The 17,497-nt window shown below is 40.9% G+C and overlaps 1 protein-coding gene across 1 annotated transcript; it reads right to left on the bottom strand.

The window, feature by feature from the left end:
• Positions 1 to 12,321: 12,321 nt before the first annotated feature.
• LOC129811001 (protein FAM174C-like) lies at positions 12,322 to 15,744 on the bottom strand. Its single transcript, XM_055862073.1, has 3 exons — positions 15,292 to 15,744; positions 15,028 to 15,156; positions 12,322 to 14,471 (listed from the first exon to the last, which is right to left on the bottom strand). The coding sequence occupies exons 1-3, from the start codon at positions 15,570 to 15,572 to the stop codon at positions 14,468 to 14,470; spliced, it is 414 nt and encodes a 137-aa protein (XP_055718048.1). The 5' UTR covers positions 15,573 to 15,744; the 3' UTR covers positions 12,322 to 14,467.
• Between the last annotated feature and the right edge of the window lie 1,753 nt (positions 15,745 to 17,497).

Below are 17,497 nucleotides of genomic sequence, written 5' to 3'. Positions count from 1 at the left end.
CACCCAAGCCTAGTGGTTTGAAACCATACACATGTTAGGAAGAGGATATAGTTTAGTTGATGACTTGTCTAGAGATGCATCCCGCACACAATTAAAATCCCCCCCATATAACATTCTCAAATGGAACACTTGAAAATAACTAATATATAATATATAATACATATATATAATATATATATATATACATATAATCACACAGTATAAATATGTTTTATTTATTTTCTCCTTCATAATGCACCTTACTTCAAATTAGACATTTATGGTTGACTAGAGCACATTTAAGTCTGGCCAAGACTATATATATATATATATATAATATATATATATATATATATATATTATATATATATATATGTATTTTATATATAAGTTATTTTTGAGTGTTCCATTTGAGAATGTTATATGGGGGGGATTTTAATTGTGTGCGGGATGCATCTCTAGACAAGTCATCAACTAAACTATATCCTCTTCCTAACATGTGTAAGGTATTAAACCACTAGGCTTGGATGATATACCATTTATACTGTATACCGGAGTATTTCGGAATACAGCGGGGGGTGCGTGCTACGCCACTGCTTATAACTGTTGCCTAAATTGTTTTGTGCGTCCCCCCCACCCCAAAAAGAATATATATATATATACACATTATTATGATTTTTTTAATAGTGGTAAAACTGTATACCCAGGTATGGTACAGAAATGTTATGATGGTATGAACATCTGGATACCACCTGACCCTACAAACTACAACATCAAAGTGATGGGTCTATGTGAACTGTGGAGATCAACATCTAACTGAAAGATAATACTCCTATTACTCTCACCTCCACAACTCTTATTCAACAAGGGACTTTTTTATAGTAAACTTTTCATTAATTGACTGTGTTTCTGAATGTCAATACCTTCCTATAATAATTACGGACCATAGCCTATTGTCATTCATGTTAAAGCTCAAGGCCCGGTTGCATAAAACACCTTAGGTTAATTTCCCCCTTATCTTTTCTCTTAACGTTTCCTTAAATTTAAGTCAGTTGCACAAAACATTTTAAGGTGAATTTCCCCCTTAAATTAAGTGAAACAGGTAAGGGTGAGGTCCCTTAACAGCATCATTCAGTATGGATATCAATGTAAACAGCATTTGTGGAGGTAAATGTTGCTTTCATCTGCTAGGGTTACAAAAGGAAAACATCAACCAGCTAGCTTTAGCTAACGTAAACTCACCCCATTCCGTACAAATGTGCGCAACCGCAACATTCAAACAAGGCTACAATGAAAACGAATGGGACTGTAGCGACTGTGTTGACTTCAAAATCTGGGGTGTGAACTACGTTTCTATTCAAGCGTTGATCGACATGGTAATGGCTCTATAGTATTGGAGAAAAGTTGAAAAAACTGACCCTCCGTTACATCGTGACGTATCATGCCATAACGTACAGCACGCATAAAGCAACTATTTCTGTGTTACAATCTCTCTCCACCAGGTGTAGCACTTCTCTAAAAACAAGAAATGGACAGTGACGGGGGTAAGGGGGATACCTAGTCATTTTTTGCATCCTCACTGCATGCGATCATCATTCTCAAAGCCGCTGTTTACTTCTGAAGATCACTTTAGCACCGCCCTAAAAACCCGATTCAAATTCGACACAAACCTTCAAATAGGTATGTAATGACACATTATATAAACTCTTTATAGTGTTTTATTTACATTTTAGAGGCGATAAGGTGATAAGTTGGACAGATCGAGTGAAAAAAAGCAATTTTCCCACACAACATCTCTCCTTCTAACAATCACGCATTAGTTTCGCTTCCCCAACCAACATTTTTTTAAAGACCCGACGGGCTCATTGCCTTCTTGAATCATGCAGAAACGGGCAGGGTGGTGGTCATGTAATGGATTCTGTTGGAAAGGGGAGAAATTGTGCTTTACGATGGTATTGACATTACAGTTGATCTGGAAGTATTATGTTTTTGGGGCGCTAAAATAAGGTCAATTTTACGAACCAAGGCGATGTACAAAAGTGAGTGAGTTTACGTTACTTAGCTAAAAAATGGAAGGTGCACAATCCATAGCTACAAAGCTAGCTGGCTAGTAGCTATAGGTACTCTGTTAGCTAGCTTGACTTACTAGAAATTGATATAAACAAGTTGAGGGAAAAAAGTAACTACAAGAAACGTGATGTATTATCTTCTGAAGCAATTTGGTTATCCTGTCCTATTTTCTCACAAAATGAAAGCGATCTCTTTGAGGAGACCTTTAGTCAGTGAATCAGCCTGTCTCCATGGTAACCAGATACTCTTTCTAACATATATGCCTTCAAACTACTGTAAAACCCCTTATGTATGCTATTACCTGAGGAAATATTTGAGGGGCTCTATGCAACGCCCTTAAACAATTCCCTTAGGTAAGGGGAAATTATTCCTTAAGGTAAATTCTTAAGGGAAACACTTCAGATGTTTTATACAACTGGGCCCAGGAGTTAACCTCATATCTCAACACACAGATAGACATGTTTTTGGAAATAAATGTAGAGGAAGTATGCCCAACTGTTGTCTGGGAAGCTCTTAAAGCATATATGAGAGGTTGTATTATTGTCGTACTCATCACATAATAAAAGAAGACCCATAAATAATTAGAAATACTAGAACAGGCAATCCACGACAGAAAGAAAACACAAATGTTCAAAGGAGGTTATAGTGAACTAGGGATGGAAAAAACTTGATCTTTAACCAGAGATAGTAATTTTGTCTTGAAGACAACGTTAATTTGCTTTGACTCTAGTATTCCATTTGTATATGTGCATTTGAGGGGCACAACAAAAAATAAACCAAGCCAAACATCACACAGTTCTCCCTAAATTCCCTTTCTCATCCATGTCTCACTCACTCAATTGCGTTCTGATCGCTCCATCTATACGCTGATTGCACACACAATCTCCCTTAAGGCCTACAGAAATAAATGCCTACAAAAACGTATCTAACTGATGGGACACACAAGCTACATTCCTTGCCAAATGACAACAGTTTCATGACAAATTCAAAATGGACAGGTTGACTGAAGTAAGTACATTTGTGTTCCAACAATGAGCACTGCGGTTTTGGAATAACTGTGTCCTGTCTATTTTCCGCTTAGGGTAATTTGCAAACTGCTAGGGCCATTTAGAATTGGTTAGCCTAGGCTATATGCAAAAACATTAGTTTGATAAAGACAAAGAGCATATTTTCATGCCTAGGCTTACTCACCAAACAGATGTCGTGGCCGTAATTCATCCCCATGCTGTGTTCAATGTGAAATTCTTCATCCAATTAGAAAATTCCAAAGAACAGGAAGAGTAAACTAAATCAAACATCTGTATATCAAAAAGACAGATTGTCTATTTTATTCTGTTATAGTACATCATGTTTTTCTTTTACAATAAAATAGGTGTGTCTTGACTGTAATAAGGGCTCGGGAAATAAAGGTGTCTGGTCTGCTAAATGAACAAAACAAAGCTGTGCCACTGCAGAGCCATAGGCTTCTACAACCAAGCGCCACTGCTGAGGTTACTGCCTTTTTAAAGATTGTGCTCCACGATATAATATATCCACTTGATATTACGCTTTCAATAAATGAATGTTAAAATGGAACTTGTTTTTCTATTGACTGAATATATATCGGGCAATTTATCAATTAGGATTTGTTATCTGTAATGGTTATTATAAATTATGCATCGATTCACACTGTTACCATATAGATAATGAGCACATTCTTTGTCTTTTTGTCTTCCAGTGTGGGCCTTGTGTTCTAAAAATAGCTGGTGGGGGAGTACTCAACAACAACAAAAACACTGAGTACTCAAACAGTCCAAAAATGTCTAATGCCCATCCCTAAAGTGAACCATCTCTTGGTAATGATTAGATTAGTTTATTAGTCACATGCACAGGGTCTTGAAGATGTAATTGCAAGGTACAGTGAAATTCTTAAGCTCTGAGCTCCAACAGTGCAGGTCAAAAAGAGAAGTGAATGTAACACTGTTACATTTTTATGGGGGGGTGTAGGTAGCTGCCTGGTGGTGTCTATTCAGCAGCCTGATGGTCTGGGGCTAGAAGCTATTGGCCAGTCTTGACAGTTTTTTTTCCATACTGCTCCTATACTGCCTGTGTCTGAGTGATGGAAGCGGGAGAGCAGGCCGTGGCTCGGGTGGCTGAGGTCCTTGATGATCTTCTTGTAGGTGTCCTGGAGGGCAGGCAGTGTGCAACCAATTTTGGCTGAGAGTATCACCTTCTGTATAGCCTTGCAGTTAGTGTCGGTGGAGTTGCCGTATCAGGCTGTGATGCAGCCCGACAATATTCTCTCGATGGTGCTCCTGTAGAACACTGAGGGCCCTCGGGGACAGGCCGAATTTCTTCAGCCTCCTGAGGTTCACTGTCGTGCCTTCTTCACCACGGTGTCCGTGTGGTTTGACCATTTCAGCTTCTCCGAAATGGGATACGCCGAGGAAGTCTTCACACCAGCCCTGTTGATGAGGATGGGGGCATGCCCAGACTGGTTCCTCCTGAAGTCCACAATCAGCTCCTTTGTTTTGCCGACGTTGAGGGCGAGGTTGTTTCCTGGCCCCATGCCGTCTAGAGTGCCTACCTCCTCTCTGTAGGCTTTCTCCTTGTTGTTGGTAATCAGGCCTACTACTGTCGTCAGCTAACTTGATGATGGAGATCGAATTGTGAGGCCACGCAGTCGTTGGTATACACGGGGACACATTCTTGTGGGGCCCCGTGTTGAGGATCAGTGTGGAGGAGGTAATGTTGCCTACCTTCACCACCTGGGCACGGCCTGTTAGGAAGTCCAGGACCCAGTGGCATAGGGAGGAGTTCAGTCCTAAGGCCGTGACCTTTTTGGTGAGCTTGGAGGGCAATGTGGTATTGAAGGCTGAGCTGTAGTCAATGAACAGCATACTCACATATGCATTCCTTTTGTCCAGGTGGGTGAGGGCAGTGTGCAGTGCAATGGCGATTGCCTTGTCCATGGATCCGTCAGGGCGGTAGGCAAATTGGAGAGGATTGAGTATGTCGGGGAGGGATGAGGTGATGTGGTCTTTGACTAGCCTCTCGAAGCACTTCATGATGATTGGAGTGCTACAGGTCGGTAGTCATTCAGTTCAGTTACTTTCCCTTTGGAAAAAGCACTGGGATGATAGTGGACATCTTGGAATCCCTGTGTAATTTTATAGACACTTTCGTCCAAACTACCAAAGCCTTTCACCCTACTTAAAAAGAAAGATAAGGATCTATTGTCATGCGGATCTTTCCACCCAGTATCACTCTTGTATGTGGAATACAAAATCATTGCTTAGGTATTGGCTTTTCGCATAGAAACAGTAATACAAAAGTTGATTCACTCAGAACAGGATATCTTCAGACAATCTCTGCCGTTTTTTCAATATTATCCATCATACCAAGAACTTGACCGCTCCACAAGTGGCAGTATCAATAGATTCTGAAAAAGCATTCGATAGGATGGAATGTTCATTTTTGGTGGCAGTCTTAAAAAAGTTTGGTTTTGGTACAGTATTTATTTCCTGGATTAAGCTATTGTACAAATCCCCAAAAGCATCTATACGAACAAATGGACAGATCTCTGAATCAAGAGGGACAAGACAGGGATGCTCTTTGTTTAGCTATTTATTTTCATTAGCAACAGGACCCCTTGCATCAGTAATTAGAACTCATGACTCATTCCGAAGCATAGAGATTGGTGGAGATCAACATGTGATATCATTGTATGCAGATTATATTTGACTTTATCTGAAATAGAACATTCTGTTATTTATTTTAATACTGTTGTACACATATGGTGCTGTAGCAGGATTCAAAGTGAATTGGGAGAATTCTCATTTCTAATCAGCACTTATCAGGCTTAGAAAGTACATCTAAGTGGAAATGGACAGACACATATGAAATACCTGGGTGTACTGATACCATGCAATCTGGAGGAGGCATAGGAAGTCAATGATTTTTATTTAATAGATAAGAATGAATCTGATGTTCAGAGATGGAGATCTCTCCCTATTTCTATGTTAGGTAGGGTCAACATAATCAAAATTAGTATATTACCAAGGTTGATGTATTTATTCCAGGCCCTGACAGTTGAAATTCCATCCAACTTTTTTAAATAAAATAAAATGACCTGCTCTCTTTATTTGGAATGGAAAGACGTCAAGACTATAATTGTCTGTTTTACACTACGATATAAAGCTGGAGGTCTTGAACTAGGCTACCTCATATGAAGATGTATTACTGGGCTGCACAACTGCGTTCACTTAAACAACGGACAGCTGACTATCCTTGTGCACGGAGGAGTATCGAAGCAATCAATGTAATACCTTAAGATCTCAAATATATTCACTACCCCGGGTCCAAGAAGTTGAAGAAAAAAGACAGACATTCCAATGATTCTCAATTCCATTCGTATTTAGCTAAATGTACATAAATTCATGAGGTGGAATGAACCAATATTGCCAGGCACACCCTATTTGGAATAACCCCACCTTATTTCCAATGTTTAATGACAACACCTTTAAGTCCTGGTGGCATCATGCATTTTTAACTTGTGTACTACGATGGATCTCAACTGTCATTCAATCAATTCCAAGAAAGATTGGGAGTTTCCAAAGCCGATTTCTTTAAGTTCTTACAACTCAGAAATGTTATTCAATCGCTTCAACAGAATCTGGATGAATCTAAAGCATCTAGAACAGAAAAGAATACGGAAAAAAGCTGCTACGCCGAAGAAGTGAATTGCCAAGTTAGATCAAGGGTTGATTGAAACTTTACCTGATGGTTCAGAACCTACAAGGAAGAAATTGACAACAGATCTAAAAGGAAGAGATTGAGGAGAACCATTTGGTCACAGATGTGAAAATGTTCATACCTGCTCCTACAACCTAAGACGAAATACTGCAATTGAAGATAATTCATTGGACTTACTACACTCCTGCCAGAATGCATGTAATACACCCAGAAATGTCACATCTCTGTTGGAGATACACAAAGGAACCTTATTACACATGCTGTGGTCCTGTAATAAACTGACACCATTTTGGGATAATGCATGTGCAATCATTTCATTTTGTCTAGGAATTTATATCCATCCATCTCCACGATTGTGTCTGTTGGGAAATTCATATCTTGGTGATCAATAGATAAAGTTTTGTAATCTAGTTCTAATTGTTGCAAAAACCTTTTTATAGCCATCGATTAAAAAATATTCACCCTCTATAACAAACTGGAGGACTGAACTATCCAGCTACATACCGTTGGAGCTTTTACATTATAAAGTTAAACAAAAACCCAGAAGTGTTTGACAGAATTTGGAAACAATACAGTGCATTTGGAAACTATTCAGTGCACTTGACTATTTCCACATTTTGTTACATTACTGCCTTATTCAAAAACAGATTAAATTAAAAAAAAATCCTCATCAATCTACACACAATAGTATTACAAATGAAAAACAGAAATAGCTTGTTTGCTAGGTGCATCCTGTTTCCATTGATCATCATTGAGATGTTTCTACAATTTGTTTGGAGTGGTAAATTCTGTGGTAAATTCAATTAATTGGACATGATTTGGAAGGGCTCACACCTGTCTGTATAAAGTCCCATAGTTGATAGTGCATGTCAGAGCAAACCCCAAGCCATGAGGTTGAAGGAATTGTCTGTAGAGCTCAGAGACAGGATTTTGTGAAGGCACAGATCTGGGGAAGGGTACCAAATAAATTCTGCAGCATTGAAGGTCCAAGAACACAGTCTCCTCCATCATCCTTAAATGGAAGAAGTTTGAAACCACCAAGAATCTTCCTAGTGCAGGCCACTTGGAGTTTTCCAAAAGGCACCTAAAGGACTCTCAGACCATGAGAAACAAGATTCTCTGGTCTGATGAAACCAAGATTGAACTATTGGGCCTGAATGCCAAGCGTCACGTCTGGATGAAACCTGGCACCATCCCTACGGTGAAGCATGGTGGTGGCAACATTATGCTGTGGGGATGTTTTTCAGCAGCAGGGACTAGGAGACTAGTCAGGATCGAGGGAAAGATGAATGGAGCAAAGTACAGAGATCCTTGATGAAAACCTGCTCCAGAGCACTCAGGACCTTAGACTTGGGCGAAAATTCACCTAACAACAGGACAATGATCCTAAGCACACAGCCAAGACCACGCAGGATTGGCTTCGGGACAAGTCTCTGAATGTCCTTGAGTGGCCCAGCCAGAGCCCGGACTTGAACCCGATCTAACATCTCTGGAGAGACCTGAATATAGCTGTGCTGTGACGCTCCCCATCCAACCGGACAGAGCTTGAGAGGATCTGCAGAGAATGGAAGAAACTCCCCAAATACAGGTGTGACAAGCTTGAAGCATCATACCCAAGAAGACTCAAGGCTGTAATCGCTGTCAAAGGTGCTTCAACATAGTACTGAGTAAAGGGTATGAAAATGTGATCGTTTTTTTTATACATTTGCAATAATTTCTAAAAAGCTGTTTTTGCTTAGTCATTATGGGGTATCAATTTTAGAGTAAGACTGTAACGTAACAAAATGTGGAAAAGGTCAAGGGGTTTGAATACTTTCTGAAGGCAATCACCTTGGGCAATGTGTTGTATAGTGGGCTTGTGTGTGTGTGTGTGTGTGTGTGTGTGTGTGTGTGTGTGTGTGTGTGTGTGTGTGTGTGTGTGTGTGTGTGTGTGTGTGTGTGGTGTTATTTGTGGGGTGCTGTGGAAAAACAAAATGGTAAAAAATGGTAAAAAGATAAATCACCCCCCATTTTGTGTGTGTTTATGGAAGTGAAGTTTGCTCAGGATCCCCCTCTCCCCTCCTGCCACTCTCCTTTTGTGGAGAGAAAGTGACATGAGCAAATACAGGTAGCCATACAGGCTCCGTGGATATTCAAACGAATTCCACTTCTCCACACATCACGGTTCCAGTTATTCCCAAGCAGTCGCTAGCAGGCCCTAAATGTCAGTCCAAAAAAATACAGGAGTTAAAGTGCCACACCAATCGCTCTGTGCCATGAATAAAGAACCACTGATAGATTGTGTGTTCAACTCCACTGTGGCATCCTGGATGCTGCACAATATCCACCAGGTCCGGGAGTGAGCATTACACCTTTACAATGAATCAATCCAATTAATAAGGGTTGATTTCCCTATCCTCACACCAAGAACCAAATATGGCCTACTGCACGTGGAACATTATAGGGGGAGTACTGGGTGGATAAATGATGCCCCTGAAATGCAGGCTGTACCCTTTGAAGTTTAGCCTCTGTGCTTCTATCGGCCAACCCCAGCGTGAATAAGCCTCGAGAACAAACCCCGAAATACCATCAACCAAAACAATTAACATAACCAATCATCACCATTACCCCCTTTTGTGAGTGTGTGTGTCTGTGTGTGTGTTTATGGAAGTAAAGTTTGCTCCCCCTCCCCTACCTCCCATCCTGCCACTCTCCTCTTTGCAGATCTATTCAGTTCAGGTCTCCTTTGTTCGGGAGACTTCCTTTGAGGCCCCCGGAATCTTCTTCTCTTCGTTCTTTGTGTCGGAGATGAAAAGGGCGCCGTTTATTATGTCTCCCAGTAGCGCTCCAGCAGCCAGGAGCAGCCCAGCCACTCAAGCATTGAGCAAGGTCAGGAGCGAGCGTCTCCTCTGACTTGAAAAAGTGGGTGGAAAGGGGAGAAAGATGGGGAGCGAGATGGGAAGCGAGAGTGTGTGGGCAGGAGACAGCGGAGGGAGATGGGGAGAAGGAGAGAGGGAGGGTTCAATAGAAAGTAAAGGAAGAGGAAAGAGAGAGTGCTCGAGTTCTGCCTCTGTATCTCTTGCTTCTGAGGGGGCTTTTCTGTGGCTGGGAATGACCTCCGAGTGAGTGGAGAAAGGACTATCATCTCACGTCTAGTCTCATCACACACAGTGCCGGCTGGTAGAGCTGTGCCTTGGGCCACACAGTAGGAGCCACACAAGATACTCGGGGCGACACTGCTTGTGAAATTGACTGAAGCTTTTTCTGCTACAGTTTCCGTAGCAAGACAGAATATCACACCCAAGTTCAACAGGGCCAATATTGTATAAATAGATACAGCCAGACATAATCCCCAAACGTACCATAGATACAGCAAGCTTCTGGTTTCAGTTTGAGAGAACTCGAGAGGTAGGCCCGATCCCTAACTCTGTAAACAGGTTTTCTAAACTCCCTTTCACAGCAGATGAAATATTATTGAAATGACTAATCATACGTATACTATAATCATAGGAAGAATGAGATATACAGTAGCATATTTTAGTTCTAGGGATGTCATCCATCACTCTAGGACAGGGGTCGGCAACAAGTGGCCCGCGTGCCAGAACTGGCACGCAAGTGATTTTTTGGGGCACCCTAAAAAGTTAGAATTTTTTTGGGGGGGAAATCTGCTCCCAAGTGTTCACTCAAATAAACAAAATGTACATTTATGGTAATGTCTCAATGTAATCAAGGTATGAAATTATTGGTATTTTAAAATACAATCTCTTATTGGGCCTAGTTGTAGTGAATTTGCAGTGTACAATTATAATTACGTTTCCAGCCCCGCAACCATACGCTCCGACAAAAATCAGCCCGTGGCTACCCCTGCTCTAGGAAAAGGCTTTCTCTATCTTATCAACCCCCTCTCTTGTGCAGAAAACAGGACAATCAATGAGTGTAGACTGTAGGACATTGTATAAGATTCAGCATAATCTGATAGGAACAGTGTTCCCTCTTAGCCAGTGTGCTACAGCCAAAAGCTGAGGGACTGAAGTGGGCCTTACAGAAGTAACTCACAGTATGGAGTGTATCCAAAAGCACAATGTATTCCCCCCCCCCCCATGTATTACAGGCTCAAAAAGTTGCTTTAAATTATTTCTGCTGTGTTGAAAACGGCTTGTGAAAAGTAAGATGAAAGCCGACACTGAAGATTCTGAAAGGAGATGGAGTGCGGAATGACGCAGGATAAAGAAAATAAGAATGATCAACATCACTTGGGCGGTTTCGCTTCTTCATTGAAATGCAGAGAGGATCCAGCCCAGGCCATACGGTCCCACAGTTGGATTTGCAATAAATTCATTTCTGTCTTTGCTCTTCTTTCTTCCCTTCCGCTCCCTTTTAAATATCAGATTTTCATGCTTCAGTCATTGGATTTCCAGTGAAATTTCTTGGAGACAATTTCTCGCAGCTCCAGCTGTGCCACTCAATGGCATTCGTTCCCCTTGTTGGCTCGCTTCTCCACATTTTTTGGAGTGCAGCAAATTGCCGTTGACACGAGTCAACCGGAATTACCCAATGCAAATCCTCTTCTGGGCTGGGACCGGGTCTCGGATGTTTGCATCGAGCGAGGATGTCACAGTGGAGTTTAACAGAGGTAATTGGAAAAGCATATGCAGCCCAGGCCAGGATGACACACACTGGGTGCACCTGGCATTGCTAGACTCCTCTCCAACTGATATACAGAGGGACTGACAAGGAGGAGAGAGGGAGATTAACTATTTGTGAATATAGGGTATATTGGCTGTTACACGCACCATTTCCTCCTACACTTAGGCTACTTGTAATACCTGGCCTCTTTACAACACCATTATCTGTTGTCCTGTGAACCAGCCATACAACTTTCTTCAAACAGTTAAAGGGAAAGTAAGTGAAAAAATACTCTGATTTCCTCAATAATGTAAGGATAAAACTTAACAAATATTGTTTAAAAATACATTTTGTGTGATTGCCTTCCAAAACAATTTTGTGCCTACCTAAAATATATCTGGAAAGAAAGCAATATTCATTACATCCTTGTATAAAAACAGCCAAATGATGCTTTGGATATTCAGATGAGAATTTACTGAGCAGTAGGATGAACTGCTATAATGATGATGGATCAGAGAGGACTAATGGGAGTAGAGAAAATATACCCCATTAGAGAACATATAATGAAACACACGAACGTGGTAACATTCTTAACTTCTAGGCCTGTCTGAGCAGAGATGGCGCTAAGCGGAAACTTGGCAGTTTGGGTATTGTAACTGGAACTAGTGGAGTTAGGATACCACCTGGTGGCAATTCTTTGTAATGAACACACTAAATAATTGTCATGTGAAGAATTGGGGACCACACCATTTGAATTCACCATATTATGTGAATGAATCTAATTGACACTGCATTCAATACACCTCCTAAATTGCAGCAGTTTCAATAGCTCCTATCCTGTCGTGTATACAGTTTGTTATCTCAAATGGCATACTACAAAGATAATGGAAAGAGAGTTAGAACCTTCACAATGTGGAGCAAAACAAGCTACTCTCACGTTGATTTATTTTTTATTTTCAACATTATGTGAAAAGAGCCAACCGTAACAGCCTAAGGATCCCACCACCAACCAACCAGAAGGCCTCAGACCTGCAGCATCAACACAGCACTACTAGTCATTAAATCAACAGAGAATACAAGACTCAATACACACAAAGATACAGTACATACACTTTGGCCTCATTCAAAACACGACTGGGACTTCTCTATCACACAGGCCACAGTATTGACACAGGAATGATATTGCTGATCAGAACGTACATACAGTTCATAGACGAAGGCAAGAAATTAACCATGATATTTGTTAGATCCAGTCAAAGCATAGAAGTTATATTGAAGCCTTCGTTCACTGGGGTCTTTATGATATGACTGACCTTGCTCCCGTTAAATACAAGATTTGCACAGACAAAGGAATGCAGACAGAAAACCACCTTCAGGAAACAAATCATATGACGAGGGAAAGGAGTGATTTGGCAGTTGTTTTGAGCTCAGGACCAGCTGGCATTAAAATTCTTAGAAAATATGACTATTTCTAGTACAGACATTGACATTGTTTGAAGGTTACAATCAATTTCCAATAGGCTAAATCCAGAGGGACACCTGGGGGGGATTTTCAGTGGGGTTGATGCTCATTTAAGAAAAATCTCTTGCCTGTGTGTTTCTTCTGATTATCAGGAACGTAAACTATAACGCAGTAATCTCCCAGAAATGTAGGCACGATTAACCAAGATGTTTCAATTTATAAATCAATGTGTGACATTGTATTCATTGTCCCCTGGGAATTGCTATGAAGCAAGCACAGTAGTGACAAATACGTATGCAGGGATCCTCTTTCTGCAACTTGAGCACGGTATGGAAACTTAAGACACCACAATAAATTCAAAACCTTAAATTTGACTAACCAGATTGGAAAAGGCTATATATATATATATATATATATATATATATATATATATATAAAAAAAATAGATTGTGTGGACCCTTTCTTGTTCATTTAGTAGCTTGTGTTAATGCAACAGCAAACTGTCTCTGGACAAATTACAGTAGATTTTGCAGTCAACAGCAACCATGTATTTAGGAGAAAGATCCAACTCTGAAATGTGTTGTTTTTGAAGAAAAAAAAGCAAAGGTTCTCAGAACACATGAGATAATTTACTGTTAGGTGGATTTGAAAACAATGGGTTGGCATTGGGAAAATACTGGTAACCAAAACCTGAAATTACAGTTGAACTGATATGAGTAGGCCTAACAAATTATTATAGGTGCTTCTTCTACAGAGTTACAGGTAGCTTAAACAGAGGGGAAGGGATGGATTTTTCAATCGCCAGTGGAATTGCATATTGATTAGCCTGCATAAATATGGGGCTATAATTAGACACATTCCATACTGTCTAAGATTGTCAGCATTTTTGGCTTAAGTCTTGCTTTTTCAGCAACTCATTTCTTGAAAGTATTACAAACTTATTAGGTCTAGCTTACCAAATAGAGCAGGTACATCCTACAGTACAAAATTCATGTGCGGGTGCATAGTACAAACTGGGTTGGGGATATTGGTAGGCTAGCTTAGTTTACAGTAGTTTGTAAGCGCACTCACTAATCAGGCTATTAGCTACTAGCCTAACTAATGGTCCAGGTATGATTCAAGGTAGACATCAAAATATATAGGATGCCATGGCAACAGAATATTGTCAGGAGACAAAGAAACTAAACCTTGGCAACACCACATCGACCGGGAAATTGAGGATCCGTGTTGATGATTAGAAGAGATCTTTCGTTGTTTGTTATGCACAGTTCAAGGTGGGCACAGGGGGATTTGAAGAATTATCCTGCTCACATTCACTTAAGCAACTTTGGCATTAGACCCCTGTTAAGTTACAAATCCTATTTCCTCCTCTTCATAGTTAGAATCAAAAGGTAAGTTTATTTGGTCACCAAAAACACCATGTATTTTTCATACCCAGGCAGCTAGACAAAATAAGTGTTAACTGGAGGATAGAGCAGTCCTTTTGAAAGCCAGTTTTCCTTTTTTCAGGTCCAAGAGAAAAAGAAAAATATGCCTTAATAACAGTTGAAAAATGCATCTTAGGAATGTCTCCATTCTTTCCCCAGTCCAATGTGTGTTATTTGAAAAGATCCAGACTCATCTGATAAATACAAGACAAAGACAAACAGAGAAGTTAAATAAATACATGTTTTATTTATTTTATTTAACTAGGCAAGTCAGTTAAGAACAAATTCTTATTTACAATGACGGCCTACCCCCGGCCAAACCCGGACGACGCTGGGCCAATTGTGCGCCGCCCTATGGGACTCCCAATCACGGCTGGTTGTGATACAGCCTGGAATCAAACCAGGGTCTGTAGTGACGCATCTAGCACTGAGATGCAGTGCCTTAAAGCGCTGCGCCACTCAGGAGCCCAATGATCAATGAGGACACTAAGGTTAAAAGGTGAAACTGATTCACTGCACATTTTCACAATAACATGTTAAATATGGATGGTACACAATAACAACTGTCCTTTAAGGTTATTTGAGGTAGGCTTACTTGTTCTTGTGTTTGAGGTATTTCAAGTTTGCACTTTCGCAATCTCTAGCCTCAGTGTCGTACAAACTTACAATGTAAACGTGCAAAGGAATGGGATTTGTATATGATGAGCAACACTAGTGGATGATGCATCTACTTGTCATTAGATCACTCACCTTCTCAGGGACCTGGCCTCATATACAGTGTCATCCTCCTCATCACTCTCCAGCACAGCCATCTCAACACTGTCATCATAGTTTGACAACAGCCCATACTTCTTCTTAGAGGTTGTTCTTTTCTTCAGCCTAAACATAACATAATTCATTAACAGTCACGCACGGACATTGAAAGCTCGAGTGGAGAAAAAAATAAATACTCAACGATTGCTACCAATAGATAATGGTCGGTCTTCATCAACATCATCAGCTTGTTCTACTCACCGCACAGCTCTCACGAGGAAATAGAACACGCCAATGGTGGTGACTCCAATAAGGACGTACAAGGCCCTTTGTATCATTGAACTATCTACCTCGAAAGAGTTGAAAATTTTGCTATGATTGTTCTTGGACGTCGTGTTACTGGCACTCGAATTCGTGACATGCTTGGTGATGCCAGTAGCAGTAATGCCTGTTGTTGTTGGCGACTTCGTTTTTTCGTCTGCGAAGGTTGAAATAGCCCACAACATCGGTAAAAGAATCCTCATGACTCCTTGAAATTGCATTTTCGTTGTCGGCTTACACTATAAAAACGTACTAGCACACTATAATTAAACCGTCTCGTCGTTTCAATGGAGATAACAGCAACTTCACTTGAGCATTTTGTTGTAAGCATAAGTGGTTTCGATAAGTACAACCAGGAAATGGCAAGTTCCTGTTAGTGACGTATACAGTGTCACGGGCATATATATCCGATTAAATTAATTCATAATTCTATGGTCACGGGTGTTCGTGTCCAGAAAGAACAAATACTTAATACATATTCTTACTCATAAATATTCTTGCATAGATATAGAACACATACCTCTATGGTTGTACCTCTATTTTACTGTGAGGTACCTTCATTTACAATGTTTTGGGACATTATAAAAATGTAATAAAATAGCTTATAATTTCAAATATAAAATCCAATCAGCACAGAATTTCAAGATGATCTAATACGTTTTGTAGGCTCACCAAAAAGGGCCTTTAAAAACGGAGAAATCCCTTCTAATAAAGTTTAAAAAAATATATATATATACTACCATTCAAAAGTTTGGGGTCACTTAGAAATTAACTTGTTTTAGAAAGAAAAGCAAATTGATCAGAAATACACTGTTGACGTTAATGACTATTGCAGCTGGAAACAGACGATTTTTAATGGAATATCTACATACAGTAGGCATACAGAGGCCCATTATCAGCAACCATCACTTCTGTGTTCCAATGCCACATTGTGTTAGCTAAATTTGTTTACATCCCTGTTAGTGAGCATTTCTCCTTCGCCAAGATAATCCATCCACCTGACAGGTGTGGCATATCAATAAGCTGATTAAACGGCATGATCATTACACAGGTGCACCTTGTGCTGGGGGTAATTACAGGCCACTAAAATGTGCAGTTTTGTCTCAACACAATGCAACAGACGTCTCAAGTTTTGAGGAAGAATGCAATTGGCATGCCGACTGCAGGATCGTCCAACAAAGCTGTTGCCAGAGAATGTAATGTTAATTTCTCTATCATAAGCCAATGTCACATTAGAAAATTTGGCAGTATTTCCAACCGTTCTCACAATCCCAGACCACGTTTAACCACTCCAGCCCAGGACCTCCACATGTAACAGTATAACTTTAGACCGTCCCCTCGCCCATACCCGGGCGCGAACCAGGGACCCTCTGCACACATAACATAGCAAGTGACGTAACTGATTGAAACGCTAGTAGCGCGTACCCGCTAACTAGCTAGCCATTTCACATCCGTTACACTCACCCCCCTTTCAACCTCCTTTTCCGCAGCAACCAGTGATCCGGGTCAACAGCATCAATGTAACAGTATAACTTTAGTACGTCCCCTCGCCCCGACCTCGGGCGCGAACCAGGGATCCTCTGCACACATCAACAACTGACACCCACGAAGCGTCGTTACTCATCGCTCCACAAAAGCCGCGGCTCTTGCAGAGCAAGGGGCAACACTACTTCTAGGTTTCAGAGCAAGTGACGTAACTGATTGAAACGCTAGTAGCGCGTACCCGCTAACTAGCTAGCCATTTCACATCCGTTACATTCACATGCGGGATCAGCTGAGACCAGCCACCGGACAGCTGATGAAACTGTAGGTTTGTACAACTGAAGAACATCTGCACAAACTGGCGGAAACCATCTCAGGGAAGCTCACCAGGGTCTCGACCTGACTGCAGTTCGAAGTGCTCACATTCCATGGCTACTGGCACGCTGGAGAAGTGTGCTCTTCGTGGATGAATCCATTTCAATTGTCCCAGGCAGATGGCAGAAAGCGTGTATGGTGTCGTGGGTGAGCGGTTTGCCGATGTCAACATTGTGAACAGAGTGCCCCATGGTGGCGGTGGGGTTATGGTATGGGCAGGTATAACCTACGGACAACAAACATAATTGTGTTTTATCAATGGCAGTTTGAATGCACAGAGATACCGTGA

Source organism: Salvelinus fontinalis, chromosome 14 (genome assembly GCF_029448725.1).
Source record: "Salvelinus fontinalis isolate EN_2023a chromosome 14, ASM2944872v1, whole genome shotgun sequence".
Taxonomy (NCBI): domain Eukaryota; kingdom Metazoa; phylum Chordata; class Actinopteri; order Salmoniformes; family Salmonidae; genus Salvelinus; species Salvelinus fontinalis.
This window is presented reverse-complemented; position numbering and strand designations above follow the sequence as displayed.